This window comes from Theobroma cacao, chromosome 6 (assembly GCF_000208745.1).
Source record: "Theobroma cacao cultivar B97-61/B2 chromosome 6, Criollo_cocoa_genome_V2, whole genome shotgun sequence".
Classification (NCBI taxonomy): Eukaryota; Viridiplantae; Streptophyta; class Magnoliopsida; order Malvales; family Malvaceae; genus Theobroma; species Theobroma cacao.
The window spans coordinates 20,757,370-20,784,822 of NC_030855.1; the positions used below are offsets into that span (position 1 = coordinate 20,757,370).

Here is a 27,453-nt window from a genome sequence, read left to right on the forward strand (position 1 = left end):
TATTCTCATGTGATGGATATGATTACTTTTTGTTTTTTAGTTTCTGAAAAACTGAAAAAATGTCTTATGGACGTTGTGACTGCATATTTATATGGTTCATTAGATTTTGATATTTATATGAAAATTCCTGAGAGATTAAAAATGCCTAAAGCACACACTCCCAGCAACTTATTCTCAATAAAGTTGTAAAGATCTTTGTACGGGTTAAAACAATTCGACCGCATGTGATATTAATGTTTAAGCGAGTACCTAATTAAGGAATGGTAGAATAATGATTCTATTTGCGAATGCGTGTTTATTAAGAAATCAGAAATCAGATTTGCTATAATAGCAATTTATGTCAACGATATGAATTTGATTGGAACTCTAGAAGAGTTATCTAAAATTGCTGAATACTTGAAACGTGAATTTAAAGTTAAAGATTTGGGTAAAACCAAACTTTGTCTGGTCTAGAGCTTGAGCACAAAGCAAATGGAATACTTGTCCATCAGTCAACATATATTAAGAGATTGCTTAGACGTTTTAACATGGATAAGGTTGACCTATTGAGCACTTTTATGGTTGTAAGGTCTCTTAATCCCCAAAAGGATCCATTTTGTCCTAGAGAATTTGATGAGAAAATACTTGGTCTTGAAGTACCATATCTAAATGCTATCGGGGCTTTGATGTACTTGACACAATGTACGAGACCAAATATTACTTTTGTAGTAAATTTATTGACCCGTTTTAGCTCTGATCCAACCCCGGAGACATTGGAATGGGATTAAACATATCTTCCGTTATCTCCGAGGAACCATAGATTTTCGGATTATATTATTCCAAGGATTCCACTAACTCTAGTATAGTTGGATATGCTGATGTGGGATATAAATTTGATCCGCACAAGGCTCGCTCTCAAACCGGTTATTTATTTTGCTATAATGGCACCACCATTTCTTGGCGCTCTACTAAGCAATCACTAGTAGCTACATCCTCAAACCACTCTGAGATTATCGCTCTATATGAAGTTGGAAGAGAGTGTGCTTGGTTGATATCCATTATAGCACATATTCATGATTCTTGTTGTTTAACACCGATTATAAATTCTCCACTATAATTTATGAAGATAATGTCGCTTGTGTTGTACAAGTCAGGGGAGGATATATTAAAGGAGATAGGACCAAGCATATCTTACCGAAATTTTTTTATACTCATGAACTTCAAGAAAGTCGACAAGTTGACGTTAAACAGATTCGCTCCTCCAATAATCTTACAGATCTTTTTACCAAATCATTGCCATCGTCAACATTTGAGAAATTAGTATATGATATTTGTATGCGGCGAGTTAATAGGATGCAAGATTAATTTGCCCCTAAAGCGGCAAAGTATTAAATGCCCCAGAAATGGCAATATGGCTCAATTAAGGGGGAGCATATTATGGACTATGCACTGTATTCTTTTGTCCTTATGTTTGATTTTTGTCCCACTGGGTTTTTTCGGCTTAAGGTTTTTAATGAAGTAGTTTGAAGCATGTCCTGTGAAGCCCTTGAAATGGTGCTTCATCTAAGGGGGAGAAATTATTAAGTGCTCTTTATTTTTTCCTTTTGCCTGATTTTTGTCCCATTGGGTTTTTCTGGCTTAAAGTTTTTAATGAGATAGAATTTTAAAGTACTCTTTTCATGATACAATAGATATTTAAGAGGGAGTGTTATGAATAAATGAATGTGTCCATTGGATCTCCTAACCTTTCAAGTTCCATTCATAATCAATGTATATGTTTATGATGATTCATCAATATCCACATATATGTAACCCTATAAATAGGGCTTTGTACTTGATGAAAAATAACAATCAATAGCAATAAGAAATAATGAGAAATGAACTGGAAGTTCTTCTCTCATGAGAAATAAACTAGAAGTTTTTTCTCAATTCTTCTCTCAATTATTCTCTTAGTATATCTTCTTTTATATTTTATATCACATATGATTTTATTACATATTTATTTAGTTAGATCAACATGAAAATTGCATTTTCTTTTGTGATTTGTGCTGCATCAACACTCAACAGTGTATTTATCGATAATCAACCATTCCGAAATTATAACGGATGGGTAATAAATATATGCATGTATATTCCTTGCCAGTTTGAACAGAATCCTATAAGCCAAATACATAGAATGAATTTGCCCCGTGTTGTTTCCGTTAGTATTTGTAGAGATCTTTCAGGATCTGTTTTAGAGCCTTGTTTAACTTGAATTCGCAAAACATAGTAATATGCTTGAAAAGAATGAAACAGTTGTATCCTGGAAGAGCAAGATATCATTTGCTTGAGGATATCTGGCACGCAAAGTATAATATCCAAGAGCAACTGACATGTTACCTCGTCACATGGAGTGCTTAATCTTTAACAGGGACAGTAAGTAAGAAGTTTACTCATGGAGATGATTGAAGCTATCTAGCATCGATGCCTTTATGCATGTTACTCTGCTCCGGAATGCTAATTTGTGAATTGGCGTTACCGTCCAGGACAAGTTTACCCTGGTTGAGGGATATTTTTTTGATTTTCTATATCAATGCTTTCACTCCGAACAGTGTTAGTGAATGGTGATTTATATTTTGTCAGGTTTCTTAAAAGTCGGCTTTATCTCAAATCTCAAAGGGAGCATCTTCACTCATTTCATTATAAAAATGGAAATGATAAGTATATTGATTTTTTAGTTCTGCACGTCTACATTCTTCTGTATCATTATCTTACTTTGATGCATTTCCAAGTTGTAGGAAAACATCCAAAAGCGTATACCGTCGATAAAGATTGTGAGCAAAAATCTATGTAATTCTAACCAGATGTACTTATCCTTGTACTCGTTTTTAGAAGATTGAGAGATGACAGCTTTTAATTCACGCAAGCATACACATACATTGCACATAGATGATGAACTAGTGATCAACTTGTAAAGTAAGGCATTTGATAAGGGGCATGTTCCTCGTTTGAAGAGTCAACGCTACTCAGTTATCGCTTGATATTCTTTGTTTCTTCCCCATCGGAGCAGTTTGTTAATTGTAAACATCGTATGGTATTCTTTATTTGAATGTAAGCAGAGCTTCAATTTCATACCATGTATGAGCAATAAGAATACCAATTGTCCAAAGCTGTCAGAGCTGATAAAGAACAAAACTTAACCCTGTTGCTGGCATAAGAAATGAAGACTTGAGATCAAGTCTCCTCCTTTTATTGAAGTTTTTCAACGTTTTTGATAATTTATTATCTTATACTAGAAGCCTATAAAGAAAAAAATGTGTATTAAAAGCTTTAAAGAGGAAGTGCAGGAGATATCAGCAGTAGCATTTTTTGGTGATGGTGACATAGGATACATGTTCTGCATCAGGGACTTGAGCAAAACATGTATATCAATGGAGATAGAGGTGTCTCCATTGACTAGAAACATGATACATAGAAAAAATAAAGATTCCGTATCCAGATTTGTTGGAACGATCATATTCAATATACTTTGAAAATCTTGGTGATTAGGTTCAGCTGTAAGCATGCATTACTGAATAGTCAACAGAGTAATGTTAGTCTCACAAAGTATGATCTTTTCCTTGAAGCAAACTTAGCTGTACAGTGTATGGTTCAAGAAATTCACATAGTTTGTCTTATACCATGGAAATCGACAAATGATAAGCAAGATAATGCAGAATCTTGGGATAACATCAATAATTTAATAAGCTCTAGGGTACCAGAGTCAATAATAGATATATCCATGCAACAAATGAATACCGATACTACTGAAGCGGTGAAGCACCAGCTTGCAGTTCAATTAGTTTTTATATAAGCTTTTGCTTTGTTATGGTCTTTGAACATTAGAGCAGAAGAGACGCAATCAAAGGTTGGTATATTTTCAATAGCCTAAACCATACGGGACACTGATAATTATATAACATACTTCCTCAAAAAATAATTAGGGATGATTATGACTCAATCTCATTAATTAAGATTAAGATTTCTTATAATGGAGTTCAAGTAAAGTTGGGATAGTAAAATTATTACTTGTCATGAGTTTCAATAGTGGTGTTACTGTACTTGTTTATAAAAAAAATGGTGTTACTATACTCATTACTCAAATTAAATTATAAATAATAATTTTTTTATATTAAATATTAATTTTGTATTTTTATTTATAAATTACTTATAATTAATGTAATACTTGTTAAAATTTATTAATCATTTTAATATGATTTTCAATTTCAATTTAGTAATTTCATTCTTATTAATAGTATAAATAAAAAATTAATTTTTTATCTTGAGTTTAAGTCGCATTGAATTTGAAAATGGGTACCTTGTAATTTATAATTAAATACTTGAATGCAGATTTTTTGTAAATATTAACAATGAGTTTGGATATTACTTATAAAATTTAATTGAGATTAAATAGAATATCTTACCTCAGTTGCTATTCCTTAAAATAATGTTGACATTATATATATATAATAAAAAAAAAAAACAGCTGGTATTTTGAATCTTGAATTTCACCTCCAACAAAATAATATCGGATGCTGACAGATTGATTTTCACCTCTTTCCTTCAGTGACATTTCCATTATTTGGAGGACAAAAAAAATGCTCAAGATTTTATTCTCTCGAGTGAGAAAACAATTCGTAAATTGAGTTGGGAGTATGAGCCACGGTGGAGAAAATCCAAGTAATCCAACCAAACCAACGTCCTACCTCAAAATTGAGGCCATTTTGCCGGGCCAGTGTTCCCATAAGCCAAATCCATTGCCTTGTCTTCATTAAACAGCTCTCCACTTTTTATGCTCACCTTTGCCACTTCCTTAATCCACATTACTTAATTAATTGATTATCGATCTTCCTCATCGCTTCCAACCAATAAAGTTTATTATAGAGGAGAAGGCAGAGAAGTAGTTCTTTTGTTGTATGAGGCAATTATATTGAATAAGCAATAAAAGCCTAAGGACCACGTTCACTCCCCTTTTGTATAGAAAACTATGCTGCATCTTCCATGCAAATGCAAATCCCTCAGTTTCTGAACCTGACCATGTTCACTTGCTACCTTCATATTCCAGTTAACCTTTCTCGGATTTTGGGATTGTAATTGTATATATACTTCATCCCTAACCCACACGACCCCAAGCTCTACGTTGAGCTTTTTTTCTTGTCTAGCTGCTCTAGGAAAGTTTACTTTTGTATTAGCCATGGCTGAGTTTCACTCCCAACAATACAACTGTGGAGTCAAGGCCTCTGCAAAGAGAAAGGGGCATGGCTTCTCCACCAAGTGTGCTTCCTTGGTTAAGCAGCAACGTGCTCGACTCTACATCCTGCGCCGCTGTGCCACTATGCTCCTTTGCTGGTACATTCATGGTGATGACTAGCAAGCCACATCCTCAAATTGTGTTTTCTTGATCAGTCCCATCTTCACCAGCAATGAATTCTATACTCCCCATTAATTAGGCTTCATCAAACATGCTAACCCTGTTTGGTTCTATGGGCTACGGTGCTGTATGTCTACAATTTTCTCCTAGTTTCCTTTTGTGTTTTTGACCTGATTGGAGCAATCCCATTGGGTTTGAGGGGAACAGGAGAAGTTTATGGCCGCACTCTTTGCTTTTTCACCAAGCTGATTTCAAGCATGATCTTGGTGGAGTTGGTATATGACTCTTATGTAATAACAAAAGTTGTTTGCCTGTTGCTATTAAGGTTAAGTGTAAACTTTGTATTAGGCCTTTTTAAAGTATATCACTTTTTCTTTTTCCTGCACTTACCCAACCCTCACAATTCATTTTGGGTAATTGGAGAAGTGCCATAAATTAAGCAATAGCCCTGAAGAAAGAATGGAGGAAACACTTACAGACTCACACATGCAATGGTTGAGCTGTGTAATAATGTTTGTGATTGTCACTTAAGGATTTACATGTAGTATGGCATGATCTGATAAATTCACGGAAGAGTCCGCTCAATTTGCCAGGAGATGACAGATGTTAGGCACCCAAGCATGAACTGGATTAGCGAGTGCCAGTTTTCAGATTGAAAATAATATTTTACACAATTGGGGGACCAAAATGTCCTACGTAACTGTGCTACAATTAAGGCATAGTTTATGCATCTTGTATCCATAGCAATATATGTATAAACTTCTGTCTGTATGATTTTATATGCCGGTCCGAAGAGGGCATCAAGCAACCTACACGGTGAATAGTTTTCTTCGTTTAATCTTTTCCATAATAGCTGTTTTTATGCAAGTGGAGTTCGAATATCAGGTGCAGTTGGCTAGCTTTCGCATTCTAACAGTTGCCTACGAATGATGTGATGATAAGCTACTCTAGAAATTTGATTATATGTTTTTGATCAAATTTACTGAATATTTGTTTGTTTCAGGCATCCACTTATTAATTATAAGTGGAGCAGAGCAGACAAAATTGACAAAATGTAAGAAAGAGAAGAAAAGAAATCCTCGTACTGGGTGGTCCAGAATTCAGATTGGCTTTATCCAAAACAAATATCTAAAGCCATAAGGAATTTACCATAAAATGGAAATCTATATTAGAATTATTTTTGTGGTCTCAATTTGCAATTTGCTATGACATAATGTTCTTACAAATAATCAGCACTTTCATCTTCTTCAATTTACCAATAAGAAAAAAAAAGAAAGAAAAAACAGGATATTAATCAAATAATACGTTCTCTAGCAGATTGGATTCTTTATCTCATAATTTACATTCTTTCCAAGCTCACTTCATATAGCAGATTGGAGGAACATATATGAACTGTACCATTTCTACATAATAGAGACCCTTTGCACTCGGTGTATATTATTTCAAACTTTGATGGCGGTGTGGGGACCTGGAAACTAGTTTCAATAGTTTCCAGTAGCCAGTTTAGCTCTCAATTCCTTTCTCAAAATTTTGCCTGATGGTGCCTTTGGAATGGCTTCAATGAAGAACACACGACTAATTCTCTTGTAGAACACCACCTGCACCATTGCGGAGTATATAAGCACCATATTCAGGGTCATCAATTACCAAGGCAATATTAATATATGTTTAATACATTAGATGAGATGCATGTATCATCTACCATTTAACCAAATATTCTAATTTAATTTTAACTTTACCAAAACAATGAGGCCAGAGTTAGTCTAATGGATTACTATCGAATTGATTGGGCTCAACTTTGGCATTGCATGATTGCAGGAAAGCCCAACCAATAGATTACAAAATTATAAGATAAATCTAAATTGATTAATTAAAAGATTTTATTACATAAATCAAATGTACAAAATTTGAATAAATTTGATATTTTATTTAAATAAATATTTTTATTAAATATTATGACAAAATTTTTACTGTGACCCAATTTTATTTATAATTAGTATTTTTTAATTAAACTTTTACATATTATTGATCTTTTCATTAAATTTTATTAATTTATCAATTTTAATTTCATTTGATCATTAAAAAGACTTACGAACTTGATCTAAAAGTTTTTATGTAAGTTCTGTCCCTCCAAAACTGGACCACTTTCACCATTCACAGTTATGAGCACCGTCTGTAGCAAGAATGTTTAAAGTATATCTCTGTTTTTATTTCTTGCCTAAAATTAGCAAAACCTAAATTACCTGTTTTGAAATGTACTGCTTGATTTCATCCTCACAGAGTTGTGAATGGCCTGATCTGACAACAAATGCAACAGGAATTTCCCCACTCGCTTCATCCTTCATGCTGCAAATTGCAGGTAAATATTGTTAAGTAAGCCAGAGGACATTAAACCAAGAAACTAATTATGAAACTATAAACATGGATGGTTATTTCACTTACGCCACCACGGCAGCATCAATGATATCAGGGTGGGCAATGAGCATAGCTTCAAGCTCAGCAGGAGCAACCTGAAAACCTTTGTATTTGATCAATTCCTTCAATCGATCAACGATAAAGAGTTCATCATCATCATCGATGTAACCAATGTCTCCAGTATGTAACCAGCCTTCTTTGTCAATGGTCCCGGCCGTGGCCTCAGGGTCATTAAGATAGCCTGGAATGTTCAGCAGACGTGGTCATGATTTTTTTTTTTTTTTGCAAGACTCGTGAAAAATTCAAATTTGGTGTAAACCATTTTTAGTACAAGAAATGGAAAAGCATTTTTGTTTTTACTAATTTACCTTTCATGATCTGATCTCCTCTAATGCAAATCTCTCCAGCCTGGTTTCTTGGTAGCGAGGAGCCGGTGTCAGGATCAACAATTTTCATCTCTGCGTTTCTCACCACAGTCCCACAAGCCCCGGATTTTATTTCAAATGGTTCCTTAGCAAATCCCAAGCACATTGCGAGAACTGGTCCTGCTTCTGTCATTCCGTATCCCTGTAAATGTACTTTGCAATTAAAAATAGGGTCCTTTATCACAGTCATAGTCAATTAAAGTGCGTTAAAGTAGGTGTCGTCAAGTTGTTGAAAAAGCCCAAGATACCAAACTAAACGGAAAGATATGTAGGTAGCCGGCCTGCCACCACCAGTTTAAAGCCAAAAAGAAATTATTAGTGGAGCAGTAAAGATGCTTAGATGCGTTGGACAAGAGACTTGGGTGATGATTGGCGAGGGAAAGCGTGATCCCGATATCCATTCTATCAAGAGTTTAGTGGGGCTATATAACATCATACCTCGACCCCAAATTACTAATAGGATAAGGTGTCCTTATCTTTGAAAACTAATTAGGTACCAGTATTTTCATTTCAATTTTCTTTGGAAGGAGGAGTTGGTGAAGGATTTATGGAAAAATGTAGACTTATGGGAGTTCCATTTAATTTTTATTTTATTATTTTCTTCAGATGGTGGGGAAGGAAGGCACACAACCTTAATCAGTGACGAGTGCTGAGTCACAAGCCACAATTAAACTTCAGATGTAAATCATTACATATGACATGTTATTAAGAATATTATTTATTATTATTTTTATATACGCTTAAATATGTGGAGGTTGCATCTTAAAACTTAAAGACTTGAGAAAGAAAAAAATGTTTTTCCTTCTTTGGAAAAGAGAAGGAAACTTTCAGCTGTCTTTCCGGATATGCACAGTATACCTAAAATAAGTTTTCTCTCCCCCTCCCCCCTAAAAGGAACATCAATTTTTCTTCTATATTTGTAAAGATGATTTAGTTATGGGAGTGTAATATTTGAATTTGTGATCATAATAATATTTGTAATAAAACACAATTTCAAGCATTGATGATCACTTGATTCTCAACAAATGTGAAAAGATATTATTATAAGAATTTTATTAAATAAAAAAATGAAAAACAAGTTCTTTTAAAATCCACGTCAATATTTTTTTTTGTTGAAAAGCCCACGTCAATATAAGTATACATGCATATGGAGATTGATTTATCAAATGAATTTGACTTGAAACCTTTTAAATGAAGATTTGTCAAAACTTTAGGTGGACCGAGTCTAACATAGTAGAAATCCAAAGACATGTAAGAAAAATTTGACTCTCGTACCTGCCCAAGTTTGGCACCAGGAAACTTGGCTCTTACAGCATCCTCAAGCTCTTTACCCAACGGTGCCGCCCCGGACTTCAACATCCTTACAGAAGACAAGTCGTATTTTTCAGTTTCCGATGACTTAGCAATGGCCAAAACTATAGGTGGCACAATCGGAGCAATTGTCACTTTGTATTTTTGTATCAGCTCCAACAACAAACCGATTTCAAACTTCTGCATGATCAAAATTGCAGCCCCAGCACGTAGCCCGCAAAGCATAATTGAATTCAGGGCATAGATATGAAACATGGGCAGAGTACATAGGATCACATCTTCACTGTGGAAATACAAGTTGGGGTTTTCTCCGTCGACCTGTTGCGCCACGCTCGTGACTAAACCTTTGTGAGTTAACATCACCCCTTTGGGGAGCCCCGTGGTTCCTGACGAATAGGGTAGTGCCACGACATCTTCTGGAACGATGTCGACTTCAGGGAGATCATTCTCGTCAGCTTGAGTTAACTCAGAGAAATGTAAATAGCCCTCTGGGGCTGAGTCAATGCACATGATCTTGACGTCATTGTCCTGGGCAAATTCCTTCACTTTGTCAAGGTAGCAGGCCTGCGTGATTATGAGCCTGGCGTTGGAGGCTTTTGCTTGCTTTGATATCTCCGCAGTGGTGAAAAAGGGGTTGGCAGCCGTCGCTATGGCGCCAAGGTATGAAGCGCCGAGAAATGACAGCACAAACTCTGGAGTGTTTGGTAACAAAAGCATTATCACTTGGCGTTGATGGATGCCAAGCTTGTTGAGTCCTGACGCGACTCTGCGAGCTGTGAGCTCAACTTCTGCGTACGTGTACACCTTATCCGTCGTCCCATTAATCAAACAGGGCCGGGAGGCCACCTTCGATATGTTCTGGAAGCAATATGAATGTAAAGGAAGGTGCTTAGGGATATAGATTTCAGGAAGCTTTGAGCGATAAATGATTTCTTCTTGTTGCAATTCTGCTTGGGGTGCCATCGGGGACTTTGGGAGTTGAGCTGCGCAAAGAAAAAATGTGCTGAAAGTTTTTGGCTTTGTAAGTTATTTTGAAACCTGAGAGGAAATGATAGCTAGCATTGATATTGATATATAGTGCAGATTAAAGTTGGTGAGGACGGTTGGTGGAAGGACAGTATGGGAATTTGGGGGATTGTTGGAGGGTAAAAGTAGGAAAGATGGTGAAAGGACAATTGTGGTGTTCGTGGATTGGAGAAACGAAGGGGCATTGGAGGGTTGGTGAAGGTGGTTTTGGTGGGGAGGATGGGGTCCACGTCGGTTGTGAAAGATGGCAAGTTGACTCAAGAGATGTGGCCTATGTCAAGACGGCTTTTTACCTACCACAATACGTCGGAGAAATTTGATTCTGCTGAACCATTGCCCTTTACCTACCGCCACTCTGATTGCTGTAAGCAAGACCCAAAGCCCAGTCTCAGTTCCCTGAAGTCTCGAGCCTTTTCTAGATTGCATATTCATCAAGCCCACCTCCAATTTGTTGATAAGGCAAGTTCATATCATGATCGCGATGATAAAAGAAATTAGGGAAAATACCATTCTTTGACACCCCGCTGTTTAAATTTACTGCCATGGTTATTATTATTCCTTATTGTATTAGATTAATGTTGAGTATATGATTTCGAGTTTTATATATATATATTTACGTAGAATATGTCTAAGATGTCTTTGAATTGAAAAAATCAAACTCAAGAAGAAAAGACAAAATCCCAACCGGAATTCAGTTAATGACCATGGGTCATAGGTAGACTGGGCTGAAAATCAAATATTACAGGTGACATGGCATCTTTGACAGTCAGCAATGGACGCTGATTTTATTATTTGTCTGTCTTTCTCTTGTGAAGGGTGCTGTCAAGAAATGTATGCTCTGTTTCATGGAGGAAGTTTCACTTCTCAATAAAGCAATAAGGAAACAAATTTCAACAGCTCTTAACGGAAGAAATGGGGAAAAATAATAATATAAAGTATTTTCAACAATCTGGGTGTCTTTTTCCTTTTATTTCAGCGACATCATTACGTTTTCATGGCCTTTGTACTACATTTTGAGGTTTGAAAATTACTACGTTACATCCGCAAACTACAAAAAGAAATCGGTAACTCACCATCATAGTTCCACGTGCATTTATGATTTATTTACACAACATGAGGCTTTATTTGAAGTGGTGTTTGATGTTCTCTTGAGAATATGATTACTGAAAATGTAATTATTGAAAAAATAATTTTACAATTTTGTATAACATGAAAAAAATTATAATTACAAACAATGTGATTATAAGAAGATTACATCTTACTGTTTGATTTGATAACGCGAGAATGTAATATAAATTTATAAAATTATCTTTATACATGAAAATATAAAATTGAATAAATTTATATTTTTTTAATATAAATTTTTAATTTTTGAATTTTATTCTTTAAAATAATAAATAATGACAAGATAAAAATAACATAATATTTTAATATTAAAATATATAAAATTACTAAATATTTAATTTTACCAAAAACTTATAAATATTAAAAATAATAATATCTAAAATTATCACACTTATAACAACAACCTCTATCCAAAAAAATTTCTATTTTTTTTATCTTTAAACTTTTTTACTAATGATTTCTCTTTTCATTTTTTAAAGTAAATAGTAAATACTTTCAATAACAACTTTTTTTTTTTAACAAATAGGATCCGGTATGCTCCTATTGATTGCAACAAGTACATGGCCAAATATGCTGGGAAGGATGCTTTCCATTTGAGAGTGAGGGTTCATCCCTTCCATGTTCTGCGGATCAACAAGATGCTTTCATCTTCTCTAGAAAAAAAAAAAAAAGAAAAACAAGATGCCTTCATGTGCTAGTGCTGATAAGCTTCAGACTGGAATGAGGGGTGCTCTTAGGAATCCTCAAGAAACATGTGCAAGAGTCAAGTCTTGCTTTCTGTGTTGTAAGAACAACAACAACCATCATGTACAAGAGGATTTCATTGACACGTGCAAGCCAGCGGGAATAGGAAGATGAAGAGAAAATAGAATGAAAGTGTCGGACGATATATTGGGAAAAAAATATTTTTAACTGTCGTTTTGTTGAAGAAAAGTATTTTCCCGCCTTGAGTTAAGAGAATGATATTCCCTTACATAATATTACAATTACAAACACATTTCCTTCACTTATTTACAAACCACACATTGCAAAATCATTACACCTGTTTAAATTACAAAGAAAATAGAAGACTTTCATAACACCAAATGCCCCTTATAGTTTCCTTTATGCTTAAGTTCCTTTATTTATTTATTTTTTAATTTATAATTGAATAATTAATTAAGATTTTGTTCATTGTTTTACTATTACTAATTTTTCCTACTTTTCCTGTTCACGGGTTTAGTTGTTCCTTATACTAATTATTAGTAGTAATTCTTCTCATTTTATTGAAAAAACAAAAATATATTTCATAAAAATTCATCTTGCTGTTTACAGATAACATCAATATAATATTATAATTACAGAAAATAATTTTTTTAAAAAATAAACTTTAATTAGTTTTTTTGTTGTGATAGTAAATGATAAACCTCCAATTAGATGGAATCCGAGATTTAAAATTGAAATCATAGACCAAGAACAAATCCCTCCGTAGGAGGCTGGACAAAATCAATTTCAACCGGGTCAAAACTTGTTAATTTTTGTATTCTTGCTATTGGATTTTTGAACCGATTCTCCTGTTGAAAAGACAAAAGCAAAGGAGGCAGGGGTCATGCAATTTTTTTACAAGTATAATGGCGGCAATTGATGAGGTTAGGATGACTGCTTAACCTTAAGCTAAATTGGTGGCGGTTGTCGTTGCCTTGTTGGGCGTCGGGTTCCTGGCTCCTACTGCTGCCATGAGTCCGTAACCAAACCGAGAAAATTCCAGTGCGCCCTTTTTGACATTTTTTAGCTAAAATTAATCATCCCAGAATTGGTCAATGCTTATTTTTCCACATTTCCTGTTCTTACGGATATTTCATAATTTCTGATCCTTGATCTAGTCTGCCTGGAGGGCGCAAATGGTCAAATTGAAACACTATTAAAAACACGGAACCAAACACTTTATTGAGACGAGATTCATGTAGCGGAAGAGTATTTGTCTTATTTTCTTTAACCAAACACTTTATTAGTTCCTCAATCACTCCTACCGACGATACTATTATACTCCAAGTCTCTACTACGTTCAAGTTTTTTTTTTGGGCCATTGCATGTGTGTGTTGCTCAACCTATAATGGGAAAAAAAAATTGATAGGAAAAACACAACAATACTATTTATTTATTTATTTATTTTGTAGTGGGTAAGTAAAAGAATTTTATTTAACTAATGATGTTATACTACTTTTTCCTGGGCAAGTGAAGAGAATCTTTTTTGTTTTTTTGGTTTTGTAAATAGGGAATTTTGTTAAACTAAGTGAAGTATCTTAAAAAAATCATAATTTTTTTAAAAAAATTAAGTTCACGAAACATCTTCATCTAAGTTTCTATTCAATGATTCTATTGTTTCAATTTGAATGTTACAGTCTTTCTCCTAATAGGTTAAAATACTCTATAACCTCAAACATTTTCATTTTTTAAAACTACTCTTTTATTCTTTTATTACACCTAAAAAATTTATATCTAAATAAGTTTTTATGTTGTCAAAAATATATTCAAGATAACATGTGACTTTCACAGTACTTAAATGCATTGCATCTTCTACACATGCGAATGGTAATGTAACGTTTTTTGACATGACAAAGTTGGTTGAATAGAAAATTTTTCTACCCGATATGTGATAATTTTAGTCGACAAATTTCGTCATATTAAAAAATCATGTTATCTACAATGAGTGCAAAAGTGTTAATGGGTCATGAGCTTAACAATAGTTAAGGTCACATATAAGAGAAATGACATTTTTTTTCATCTTGAAATGGCTTATCTAAGTAAAAATTATAAAACAAGAACTTATTGAGTAGAATAAAAGGATGGGTGTTGATTTGAAATGTTTGAGATAATTTAGAGACTTATATAGTATTTTAGTTATCTTAATTGTAATGAATTTAATCTCTACATTTTAATTAAATTGATTTTAGGATAATTGATAATAGTATTTAAATTTTGCTTTTAACTTGGATGATGTGACATTTTAATGATGACCTAGCATGTTGAGGCGGATTAATTTTTTTGTTACATTGCTCATATTAATCTAAAAAATATCATATTTTATTTAAATTAAATAATAATTAATACTTTTTTGAAATTCTAAAAAAACAACTTTAATATTTTTATTAAAAATAAAGATCTTTTTACTAAAATGTGCCATGTGATAAAAAATAATTTAAATTGACATATCACATCATCAATAAAAAAAATTAAATAATCAAATTTAATTGAAAAATTTTAACATTGTTTATCAATTGTTTTTAAGTTGATTTTTAATAAAAATATAAAGATAAATTCAATAAAATTGAGGTAATAGGAGTAAGTAATGACCAAGTTCAGACTTTCACCAGTCATCTTAATATTGAGGATTGATGCTCATTTGAATAAAAAGGAAAACTATATAAGTTCCAATAAAAGAAAAAGGAAGTAAACTCAAATATTTACTATTTAAAATCCATTAAATTAGTTTGAATCATGAGTATTTATCAAGTTCGGTTTATTGGACCAAGGACTTCAATGCTTTCCATAATTGAAAGATCTAAATTATGTTTTGTGTTTATACTCCAACATGCCTCAGAGCAATTCACAGTTCACACCCATGAGAGTACAAGATTCATCCAATTTCAGTATTCCGGAAGAAAAAGAGAAAGATGTTGGACCTGAATCTTCTTGGAATAGACATTAGGCTAAAGGGGTATACGCTTCTTGGCCTGAGCATTGGAATATTGGGTCGTACCAATCTAATCCAGTCCAAGAGCAGTAAACTTCGAAGTGGTTTAGTGGCGAAAAGAAAGGAAACTGCTTGCGAGTCAAGTTTTTGAGACAACCAATGGGGCATCAACTTTATGTCGAAGCTGGACAGATGGTCATGTATGTCAAAAGGAATAAACCTCTAACGAAGTAGCAACTAGTAATCGCACAATGGAAGAAAATTCTTTTGAGCCAACTTTGAGATCAAGTTATTGGGACATCAAATGTGTTATAATTTGACAACTCTTACATTATAAACTTGTGTATATTACAGAAATGAAAATTGTAATATTTTCTCAAAAGAAGACTAGACACAGATAGAAATTTAATATAAAGCAGCAAGTCCAGTAATATAACAATGAAAAAGAACTTCTTATCAGCTAAGTTTGAAACCAAGCTTGGGACCTGAAATTGCATGTCATACAACTGTCATGTTTGTCAAAAAGGGTTATAGACTGAACCTATCAGCAACAGACTTCCAATATAATCCTCCAACGAAGTAGTTTGTGCCCAACGAAAGAAACTTCTTCGTAGCTAAGTTCAGAGAAAGCTATTGCGAACCAAGTTATAAGTAGCAGCTAGACAGATGGTCATGTTTGTGAAGAAGGGCATAGGCTGAATTAACAACACAACAGTAACATGGGAAAAGAGTTTGCATTTGATCTAATATATGGACTTGGGAACGCGAACGAAAACGAGATTATCGAGCTCTCATATGCCACATTTGCTGAAGAGTTGCAGCTCCAGGAGGTCCTCAAGGAGTCCATGATCGCTTCTGAAATTACCAAAAATGAACTATCATCATCGTCATCATCCTCACCATTACCATCTTCAATATCGACACCTCAAGCAATTTCATCGCCAAGTTCCGAGCAATCTCTGGAAGAGTTAGAGATGGAAGAGTTAGAGAGAGGTTAGTCATCCCTAAGCATCTTTGATATTTGCTTTAACAGGATTTTTTATGTTCAAACTTCAAATGCTTTTATATAGATTGCATAATGATTATGTAAGGAGAAAGATACAAAATAACGCTTAGTCTGTAACATGTCCAGCTTTTAACTTCAAGACTCTAAAAGATCAGGAAGATGCAGTTGCTGAAGCCTTCAAGAAATCTGCGTGTCCTGTCTGCCATAAATTGTCCTGCACGGAATGTACTATCCCCCAGGATTCAGGGCTTAATTGCCTTGAGAAACAGTGGATCGACTGGGATGAGTTAAGAAGAGGGCAAGCCCAGAGTTCAGGTCTTAGTTGCAATGAGCAACAGAGGATCAACTGGGATGAGAAAGGAAGAGAGCATTCCATGGCGTGGAGTCCTAGATGGAGTGGACCAACGGGGCATTACCAGCCCAAGTTCAAGGGAAGAAGGACGGGAGATATTCCACGAAACACTTCCAGGTCAGTGTTTCTTAGAATTTCCACTTGATTTATGGTAGAAGGCCAAGAAACTTATTTAAAATAATTCAACTTTATCTGATAAACTGTGTTTAGTGAGAAAAATTTGATTGACATTTATTTAAATCAATTATCCAGCAATGAATCACATGCAAAAACGAGTTTGAGGTTTGGGAACGTTCCTATTGCTGGTATTGATAACAACAAAGATCCCAAGGGAAAGGGCAAAGCAATAGATAATGACTGGTTGCTGGTCTCCAAGAGGAAACCCAAAAGCAGAGCTGGAAGTGGTACTGCCAAACGATGGGGTCCTCGGCATCCCAATCCTTTAAAGGGTTCAGAGAATAACAACAGAAATGTTGTTAAGGTAAATGAAGTTCAGAATGTTGTTCATGAAGATGATTATGATACCTTGGATGATGAAGATGACTTTGATTCCGATACAAGTCAAAAGAGCCATGAGAGTCGCAAGAAGAGTAAAACGTTTAAGGAATTTTTTGAGAGAATAGACGCGTTGAATATTGAGGAGATTGACGAAACCTTGTGGCACTGTCCAGCATGCCAAGGTGGCCCTGGTGCCATCAAATGGTACAGAAGCATCCAGGACCTAATAGCACATGCCAAAAACATTGGAGCAAGAAGGGTGAAGCGACACCGGGAGCTTGCAGAGCTTCTAGAGGAGGAGCTGCGCAGGAAGGGAACTTCAATTGCTCCTGCTGGCCAAACAGTATTTGGTAACTGGAAAGGTTTAAAAGAGGATGCCAGAGATCATGAAATAGTTTGGCCTCCCATTGTTGTCATTGTGAACACAATGACAAACATTTATAAGGATGGAAAGGTAAGATTATCAGGCTTTCTTTTTGTTATGAACAGTTGAATAATTTGAATCTCGGTTGTCTTTATTAATGCTTGTTTTACTTCTGATTAGATTGAAAAGGTAAATTCTTTCATCTGATTAGCAATCTGAACTTCTTTGTACTGTATTGGATTTCAGTGTGTTGGCATGGGAAGTCTAGAGCTTCTTGAGCACTTCAGCTCGTATCCTGCTTTGAAGGCTCAACACTCCTATGGTCCTGAAGGTCACTGTGGTTTGAGTGTCCTGATTTTTGAGAGCTCAGCAGTAGGTTATTTAGAGGCTGAGCGTCTGCATAAGAATTTTGTCGAGCAAGGATTGGATAGATTTGCCTGGAATTTCTGTTCAGACGTGATCCTGCCGGGAGGGGGGCGCCAACTTTATGGTTTCATGGCAGTGAAGGAAGACCTGGATGTCTTTAACCAGCATTGCCAAGGTGCTCTCTCCCTTCTGTCTCTCTTTTTATATACTGTTGAAGGTTTTAATTAGCTGTCCTGGATCGTTCAACTGAATCCTCTGCTTATAGAACAACTAACATGCATAAGATTTACTCTTGCTTCCAGTTCGTCTTCTTTTCAAGTGACATGTTATTATTATTGATCAGGTAAATCAAAGGTCAAATATGAGCTGAAATCATATCAAATGGCGGTTCTGAATGAAATCAAGAAAATGAGCGAGGACAGCCAACAGCTTATCTGGTTGAAGGACAGGCTTGCACAAGAAAGAAAACTTGCAAAAACTTTTGAACAATCAGTTCGAAATCTGAGTAGGAACCTGCAACAGAAAACAAAGGACATCCATATATTTAAACAGAGAGTCCAATCACTGCATGAACAAAACAAGGAAGAGGTAATACTCTGACAAATTCCAGATAAAATTTATTTTAAGAATTAGGTTGGGACTAATGGAAATAAGTACTATTACATTTTAAGTTACTTTATTGGTGTCTGAAAGAGTGAAAGTTGAATGGTGTTTCTCAGATGGACTACCAAGAGAACTTTTACAAGGACCAAATCAAAATTCTTGAAGCAAGGATGAAAGAGCTTGAAAAGTTGCAGGAATCAGATGCAAATCCTTTGCACAGAGAGGAACCTGAACCTGCCTTGGCCTGCCCGATGGAGGAGTACACTCCATATCAGCACAACAGCAACCACGATATTGACGAGGTTGAAGAGTGAAAAGCTCCCGCGCAAAAGCTAATGAAAATTGGTATGTGGGAATAAACAAGCAGCTTCAGTACTTTAGAGCGACTAATTAATGTAGTATCCTAAATCCCTGATGATGCCTTGTATATTTTCAGGGATAGATGGTTTATAGATTTTATGTGATTGCTGATTAGAAGTTTCAGGGGTAGATGGTATCCCTTGTTTCAAAGAACCAAATCTTCTTTCATAAATTTCTTCATGATAGTAATTGAATGGATATCATTTGTTTATTGACTTGGCCGCCTATCAAAAGTATAGAAAATCAAATACTGAAGTTCTTTGCTATCTAGCTATCTACGTCACGATTATTGGGTGCTTAATAAAGTGGGGATATAAATATAACGGGGAAGCGAAACATGAAATTGAACCCTGACCTGCAGGGAAGCACAATCACCAAGCCGGTAGTTTTCCCGACTTCTTGTTTTCTCTCGGGAATTTAGTCACGATCAATAATAGTTGATCAACCAAGGATTTGATTCCATTTTTGACATGGACAATAGACACTTCGGCCCAGGTGCCTCCAGGGCCTTGGACAGGAAACTAGATGTATTTTCTTCTACGCGTGGGGTGTTCGCCTTTCCAGCACGCGGCTAGTAATACTACTGTTTTATGTTTTGGATCGGAAGTTTGGCCTTTTAGCTGTGGTACCATGGGAAAAACTTTTCATGTGATATTATCTTGGAAACATCAGGAAATGTAAGTCTTGAACAAAGATGATAGATTACATGCGTGTCATACAACATTTGAGATGTTCAATTTTCTTTTGTTCTTTACTTTTTAATTTACTTGGATTTTGCTTTTGAAAATATGTGATTAATCATAAACACACAATTTACATAATATTACGGAAATAAACGTAGGTGGATTATGTATTTTGTTAAATTTTAAATGTGAATAATCATAATAAAAAAGAGAAAATAGATTAAAAAATAACATAAAGAAAAAAATATGAATTGAGTGCATGAATCATTGGTAATCTATGAGATTTACATTGTTATTTTTTTTAATGATTATTATAAATGTAGAAATAAAAATTACTACGTAAAGTAATAACGAGTATTAAGTCTTTGAAAAAAGTGAGTTTAGTTGGCTAAGCGGAAAAGGGATAGTAACTTAATTGAATAAGGGATGTGCCTAAAAAATTGGATTGAATTTATTACATCTATTTAGTACACATTTTTAATACGGATAGTCTTCCAACTCCTATTTAAAATGTATTTTGTATAGCAAGTGCATCGAAAGTTGGTTCTAAGTCCTCAATTTTGCTATCTGCCTTTGTTCTTTGACTATTAGCTTGATTTATGTATCGTATATACTATTTTGTGATGAAATCTATTTCATGTTTGGTCAAAAAAAAAAAAAGAAAAGAAAAATAATGATGAGAGAATAATTAGAAATTAGAACAGATATAATTCTAAATATATTTTTCAAATTAATAATTGATTGCTGCCACAATTAAAAATTTTCAAATATTTATTTTTAAAAGAATTTTAAGGAAAGTCCATTTTTTCCATTTGTGTTTTCTTGATAAGAGTACTAAGAGATTATTTTCAAAGGAATCTTTCCAATATTAATTTATTTAACAAGGGTATTAACAGATGTACCGTCTCAAAAACAATATTTCTTATAACATTTTTACTCCTATGAAATTAATAACACGATCATGCTTTATTTCCCAGTTATGGCCAATAAAAGAGGTTGTTCTACATAAAAATCCACAAGAGAGAAGCCATAGGCACAACAGTCAAGTCAAGAGAAGTCAAAAAGTTCAGCTTTATTGAGTGAGAGAGAAAGAAGGGGGAGAGAAAGAGTCAAAAGTTTTTAAGGTTACCTCTTAGTGAAGTAGTTCAATCGGGATTGGCACCTTAGGCGATAAGTTACTTGAAAGGTCATGCCACTTCCTCCATTTTGTTAAAAAGTTACTAAACCCTGCCTTGTAGAGACAGAGACCAAATCATAAGCCATGGCACAAATCAAACCAACCTCTGATCTTGATTTTGTGGATGATTCTTACTACTTAGCACTCTTTGATCAAGATGAAGAAGAAATCTTTCCTCCTTCTGATGACAAGTATGCTGAAGAGTTGCAGTTTCAAGAGGTTCTCATGTCATCTGCAATCTCTTCACAAATGACAACCAGCGTCTCCAAGCCATGTAGAATCCATGCTTCCTCGCCAATATTAATCCAGGCCACGCCTCATCTAGAGCTCTTGGAGATGGAAACAACGGAAGCTGGTGAATCCTCGTTAAGCTTCTGTGAGATTTGTGTTGAAAGGAAAGAAAGTGATCAGATGTTCACTACCGGAAGCTGCGTTCACTCTTACTGTTCTGATTGCATCAGCAAGCATGTTTTGATAAGGGTTGAAGAAAGCATAACGATAATTACTTGCCCTGGAGTGAATTGCAAGGCTGTCTTGGAGCTTGATATTTGTAGGCCTGTGCTTCCCGATGTGGTAGTCCATCGCTGGGAAGATGCTCTCTGCCAAGAGTTTATTAACACATCGCAGAGACTTTACTGTCCTTTCAGGGATTGCTCAGCCCCATTGCTGAATGACAATGGAGGAGAAGATATTAGAGAATCTGAGTGCCCCTTCTGTCATAGATTGTTCTGTGCACGGTGTAATGTGCCCTGGCATCCGGGGATTGAATGCGAGGACTATCAGAGGCTTAATGAGGATGAGAGAGGGACGGCAGATCTCATGGTGAGGGAACTTGCAAAGGAGAAGAAATGGGCTAGATGCCCCCGCTGCAAATACTATGTGGAAAGAACACAAGGTTGCCCACATATGACTTGCAGGTCAGTTAAAATTCTACTAATTTCTAATACTATTACTTCATCAATGATTTTGAATTATAATACTAGCTCATAAGGGCAGCGCTCTGCAGTATCATTGCTCTTATCTTAGTTGAGCAAATCCAAATTAGATGCTTCCCAGGAAAACGTCAATGTTCCTCTGTTGGAGCATCTTATTTTCAGGTTTAGCTAAGGGGCCCAGTTTGAAAGTACTAGGCGCTTGGATAGGTAGATGTTATCCTTCAATACACTGAATGGGATAAATTTCCTTTAATTCGTATAGATGTGTTTATACTGGACTCTTAGAATTATGGAAATGAGACATTGTCTTATCAACAGAATTTTCTATTTGGGTTGATCCAATTCTTGTGCAAGAAAATAATTTTAAAAGGAGTTTTTCGGATTGATGAGGGAGTTGATTATATGGTTGTGGTTGCAGGTGTCAATTCCAGTTTTGTTATGGTTGTGAACAAGAGTGGAATCAGAATCACGGCGGCTGCCAGAGGAATTAAGAGGACAACAAGAGCACAGTAAACATTATACCTTTGAGTTGATTTTTGTCTCTGAAAGCTGTTTGCATCGAAATGGAAACGATAATATGTTCAGAAGTTTAATTTGGTGTGGTGTTCTAGTTTGCAAAGGTCAAGAAGAATAACTGTACTAATTGTTGTGAAAAGATGTTTGTCCATTGAAGTTTGTTCTCGATTAGCAGTTCATTTTCAATACAGAATTGAACTCTGAAGGCCTTGTTTGTTTTAATGATTTTGTGGTAGAACTGAAGGTATAAAAATCATAATTTTGTGACAATTTTAGAAGTGTCCTATCAAAGAAAAAGCTCTGGAAACAGACGAGCAATTTTGCTAAAGCAAGTGAAAGCATATATGAAACTACTTTTAGAACAATGCTTAATGGAAAAGGATCCTAAATGGGATTCTTTTTGTTATGAAACTACTCATATTTAGGTGCGATCAAGAGAGGAGAATAAAAGCCAAGTGAGTCTCCTTTCGATTTGGTTTCTTCTCTTGTAGGAATCTGTCTTCCGTTGCAAACAAGGAAATCGATGCTTACGCTCTAATACATGGCACTTTTATTCAGCCAGGGGTTTAGACGCAAGCCTGAGCAATATTGCACCAGCAGTGCCATTACCATATTCCATATAGTTACCAATGGAAAAACGGTGCGGAGAGTAAAATCACCAGCATCTTTTTCCCGTATGTCAATTAGCTTGATTGAAATTTTCATGTCAATTATAGTAGCAGTAGGCCAAAGTCCATTTGCGACAGACATACCTCATGCATATGGGCATTAGGCCCATCCGAATATAAGTTCAACCCGTGCAAGCTGAATAACCTTTTCAGCATTAATTTATGCTTTCCCTTATTTTGTTTCAAATTTCAATTTTATTATCTTATAGGATGCGTATCAAGTAAAACTTATCGTAAAGTCAAGAATATCTCATGAGAATCGAAAATTAATAAAATTTTAAAAAGTATTTAAATAAGTTAAGTAAAATAAATATAAATATTTTATTCATTTAACAAACAAGATAAATACTCTATATTACTTATTTTTATTGATTTTTACAAATTAATAAATCTACAACGATTAAAATTTTAGTATAATTAAGTCATATCTTACTTATTGTATTAAACGTATTTTATTAATTTACGTATTATTTCTTTGTTTTTATATAAATTTGCACCACAACAATCATAAAATTAAGATTATCATGAATTATTATACTTTATAGCTAAAGTTTTTTAAACGATAAATATTAACTTGAACAACATAATAATGAATGTAAATAATAAATATTTTAACAAAAATAGGTAAAGACTCTAGTAGGTTTGATGTTCTTAGCAAAATCTACCTATCACATATGAATAAGTAATTAATATTTTACAAAATAATAAATTTAGTCAATAGTTAATAAATAAAGAACCAAATAATATTAGTTTTGTTTATAATTTAATAATATTAAATATATTATCTTATATATTAATGTTTAATATATTATGAATATCTAAAGATATTATTATTAATAATTATTCATTATATAGTAAAATTTAATATAAATATATTAAAGTTTATTATCATAAATAATTATTCATTATTAATAAAATATAAAAATGTTTAAACTTTTGTTGATATAAGGACTTGAACTTGTGTGTGGGTGGAAAGTAAAGCAAGTCTTTGCCAATTGTGAGTGAAGGAACAAATGTATGTTTTTTTAATATATTGAGATTTTTTGTATATTTTGTAATTATAGATGAAATTTATAAGTTTTAATATTGTAATTTGTAAAAAAAAAAAAGTAATAAAATTTTGGTCCATTAGTTTAAAATCAAACCGACCGAACCAATTCTATGTTTGGTCGGTTTGATTTTTTTTATATTTGGTAGATTTTGATCGATTTTTTAAAAATATTTGATCCATTTAGTCATTAAGTATGATTGACCAAATCACTCAATCCACTCATTTGCTCACCCCTATATGTACTTATTCTTCTCTTCCACTTACATATGTAATCATTATAATTTATTTTAAGTTGATTAGGATATATTTTACCCATTTTACATTAAATATTAAGCATTTTTTTTCTTATTCTCACACATTTATCAAAATATTGTTTTTGTAAAGTTTATATAATAATCATGGAAAATTGAAAAATAATATAAATTTTAAAAAACAAAGAAATTAGTTGTATTAATAATATTTATATTTATTTATGTTTTCAATAGCATGAAAATCTTAAGGATAGAACTCATCCATATACTTGCATCATTATGCAAAACATGTATATCACTAAAATTTTGTTCATCTATTAAGAAAATTTGAATCTAGACACCATACTTTGGTTTTTGCAAGCAATTTAAACTTACTTTGACAGTATCCACATACTTCTTTTATAGCACAACCGTGAAAATAAAACTTTTTTTTTATAATTAAATGAGAAAATTATTTGGACTCAAGATTAGGATTATCATATTGACGAAACCTTATTTCAATTATGAAAAAAGAAAAAAGAAATTTAAAAATTTTAAGTATTGAACTCAGGTCCATGGGTGCTCGCCACGCCAGCAATAGTTCCACCAATACTAGTTCCTGAATCACCAATACCTCACCTGTTTTGTGTTACATAAAGTGTACAAATAAAAGCACAAGATAATTAATTATGTCTCCTGGCTTAATGAATTGATCCTGATCTTTGATCAAATTTAGCGTGACAAGTACATCTAGTTGTTGACACAAACACACAAGTCCTGTGGCACAGGTCAATCCTTCCGTTTTTTAAAAAGTTTTCTGCGTGATTGGTAAGTAGTAAGTACCTTCCTTTCTTTCTTTGTTTTTAGATTTGGGCGGTGAGTGAGAGCAATCCAATCAAATGCTTGACCCAGCTGTGTCTAGGAGGACATCTCCACAGGCAACTTACAAAAGTTTTTTTTATAGTGCACAGATGAGACAAGTGTGAACATATGCATGGCTTTCTAGAGAGAGAATAGGATATTAGGAATTGTTCTTTTCTTTTTAACGCTAATGTAACTCACGCGCCTAAAAGAATAACTTAAAAAGCACAAGTCCACCTTCTTCTCCATTTTCATTTGTTTTTTCTTTTGGCCAAGTTGAAAAATCAAAGTCAAGTCCATCGCTTAGCTCTTAATAAATTTGCTTGAATCATAATGGAAGTTTTCCTAGCAAGTTGCGCGAAAGTTAAAATCAGGAAGGACATCTTCCTAGCAAGTTAGAAATTAGCTTCGAGGTTAAGCCATTTTATAAACCATGGTTCTCGTAGCGACTAGTTAAATAGCAGGAGAAAGAAGATTAGGACAGTAAGTAATTGCTTGCAACATGGGAACAAGTTCATCTGATTTTGATTTTGCAGAAGAGATTTACTTGTCAGAAGTCCTTGATGGAAGCGAAGGAGGAGATTTACAGCAATTAGATGCCAAGTTTGCTGAACAGTTGCAATTTCAAGATGCAATATTTTTCTCAGTCAAAGAAACCGGGTCATCCTCAACCTCAAGGCAGATGAATATCGGGGCAACCTCATCGATGCGCAAGCCCAAGGCAAGGAAGTCTGCAACAAAAGCTGGTGAATCCTCCCTAAGTTTCTGTGAGATATGTTCTGAAAGAAAAGAAAGGCGTCAAATGTTCCCAATCTCGGGTTGCTCTCACTCGTTTTGTTCTGATTGCATTAGCATGTATGTAAAGGCAAAGCTCGAGGGAAATATAACTATAATTATGTGTCCAGCGGAGAATTGCAGAGACATTTTGGAACTGGAAGCATGCAGGCCTCTGCTTCCTAAGGAGGTGGTCAATCTTTGGCAGGATTTACTATGTGAAGAACTACTTTGTGCAACGGGTGGACGACTTTACTGTCCTTTCAAGGATTGTTCGGCCTTGTTGCTGAATGATAACCAAGAAGTCATCGCAGAATGTGAGTGCCCCTTCTGCCATAGATTGTTCTGTGCCCAATGTCATGTTCCATGGCATGCCGGGATCGATTGTGAGGAGTATCAGAACCTGACTGAGGATGAGAGAGGAAGAGAAGACCTCATGGTGAGGAAGCTTGTCAAAGAGAATAAATGGCGCAGGTGTTCCAGTTGCCATATCATAGTAGAAAGAACCGAAGGTTGTCTACATATCACTTGCAGGTCAGTCTACGTTTTATAATATATTCCTTATCAGAAACTTTGAATTATGCTTGGCTGCTTAGAAATCACTCACAGAATTTTGTGATATTTCTGTTTGAAACTAATTTCGTTTGAAATTAACAACGCTCGATGGGAGGGCAGGATTGAACTAAAAGTTCCCAAATTGATCCGAACCTCATTACATCAACCGTTAGCTCTCTGTTAGAGATTGGTGCAAAGCAATAGCTATTATAATAACTTTATCTGGTTAGGCTTCTTGTCTGATCTTCAAGCTTATTGGGCATTGTCTACGCTTGTGGTTGCAGATGTAAGTTTGAATTTTGTTATGCGTGTGGAGCAGAATGGACTCAGGATCATGGTGGCTGTCAGAACAACTAAGTGACCAAATAAAGCATGAGAAGGATAATGTAACAATGTGAAAAAGCAGGTTGTAAAGTTGTTTTCAATCTTTGGAAGTGGCTCGTAGCATCCAAAATAGAACGAACACAATTTGTCCTGAGAAGTTTGGTTAAGGCTACTGTTCTAGACCAATAAGCATACAATGTAATGAATGATTTGTGCAAAATTTGTTGCTTTCTAAATGTCATTTGGCTTTTTTTGTTGCTATCTGAAAGTAATTTGAAAGAGAACTGTTTAAAATCGAGCACTCAATTTACTACATTACTTTGAACAAGTGAAATTCAAGTTAACTTATGAAATATATCCTGTTTCAGGCTTTCACCTGTATGCATCATTTTAAGACATTATCATGAGATAAGGTCTGAATCCACACGTCTTGATATACTTACGAGGACATTTGAAATTCACCTAATTACTCCACATTGTCAGAAATAAAGGTGAGAACATCCAGTACTTTGATGACTCTGAGGAACCTGGAAACTTCTATGTAGAGGAAACAACAACAAAGGTCAAAATTCAGGTCAAGGCCACTAGGTTTAGCGTCATTTTAGAACTTAGCATTGCCAGGCTTGGGACGTTGACCTACATCACAGACAATTTTCTTGCTGATATCTTAGATCATTAACTAGATTTTAATTCTACCTAATCTCCAAAATAACCAAATAAATCAGCTATGTTTTTCCAAGCCCTAATTAATCCAAATTCCTCATGAATTATGTCAACCTGACGGCAG

The 27,453-nt window shown here is 34.5% G+C and overlaps 5 protein-coding genes across 5 annotated transcripts; 4 read left to right on the top strand and 1 right to left on the bottom strand.

Moving 5' to 3' along the window:
* On the top strand, positions 5,115 to 5,852 carry LOC18596331. Its single transcript, XM_018123013.1, has one exon. It carries the CDS (start codon positions 5,192 to 5,194, stop codon positions 5,366 to 5,368), a length of 177 nt encoding a protein of 58 aa, XP_017978502.1. The 5' UTR covers positions 5,115 to 5,191; the 3' UTR covers positions 5,369 to 5,852.
* On the bottom strand, positions 6,513 to 10,571 carry LOC18596332 (4-coumarate--CoA ligase 1). Its single transcript, XM_007024740.2, has 5 exons — positions 9,484 to 10,571; positions 8,152 to 8,350; positions 7,811 to 8,024; positions 7,612 to 7,714; positions 6,513 to 6,966 (listed from the first exon to the last, which is right to left on the bottom strand). Exons 1-5 carry the CDS (start codon positions 10,480 to 10,482, stop codon positions 6,850 to 6,852), a joined length of 1,632 nt encoding a protein of 543 aa, XP_007024802.2. The 5' UTR covers positions 10,483 to 10,571; the 3' UTR covers positions 6,513 to 6,849.
* Positions 15,990 to 19,154, top strand: LOC18596333 (protein SUPPRESSOR OF GENE SILENCING 3). Its single transcript, XM_007024742.2, has 6 exons — positions 15,990 to 16,336; positions 16,476 to 16,818; positions 16,954 to 17,653; positions 17,810 to 18,104; positions 18,273 to 18,517; positions 18,649 to 19,154. The coding sequence occupies exons 1-6, from the start codon at positions 16,063 to 16,065 to the stop codon at positions 18,844 to 18,846; spliced, it is 2,055 nt and encodes a 684-aa protein (XP_007024804.2). The 5' UTR covers positions 15,990 to 16,062; the 3' UTR covers positions 18,847 to 19,154.
* On the top strand, positions 20,546 to 22,401 carry LOC18596334 (probable E3 ubiquitin-protein ligase RNF217). Its single transcript, XM_007024743.2, has 2 exons — positions 20,546 to 21,669; positions 22,106 to 22,401. The coding sequence occupies exons 1-2, from the start codon at positions 20,837 to 20,839 to the stop codon at positions 22,176 to 22,178; spliced, it is 906 nt and encodes a 301-aa protein (XP_007024805.2). The 5' UTR covers positions 20,546 to 20,836; the 3' UTR covers positions 22,179 to 22,401.
* On the top strand, positions 25,373 to 26,884 carry LOC18596335 (probable E3 ubiquitin-protein ligase RNF217). Its single transcript, XM_007024744.2, has 2 exons — positions 25,373 to 26,321; positions 26,627 to 26,884. The coding sequence occupies exons 1-2, from the start codon at positions 25,516 to 25,518 to the stop codon at positions 26,697 to 26,699; spliced, it is 879 nt and encodes a 292-aa protein (XP_007024806.2). The 5' UTR covers positions 25,373 to 25,515; the 3' UTR covers positions 26,700 to 26,884.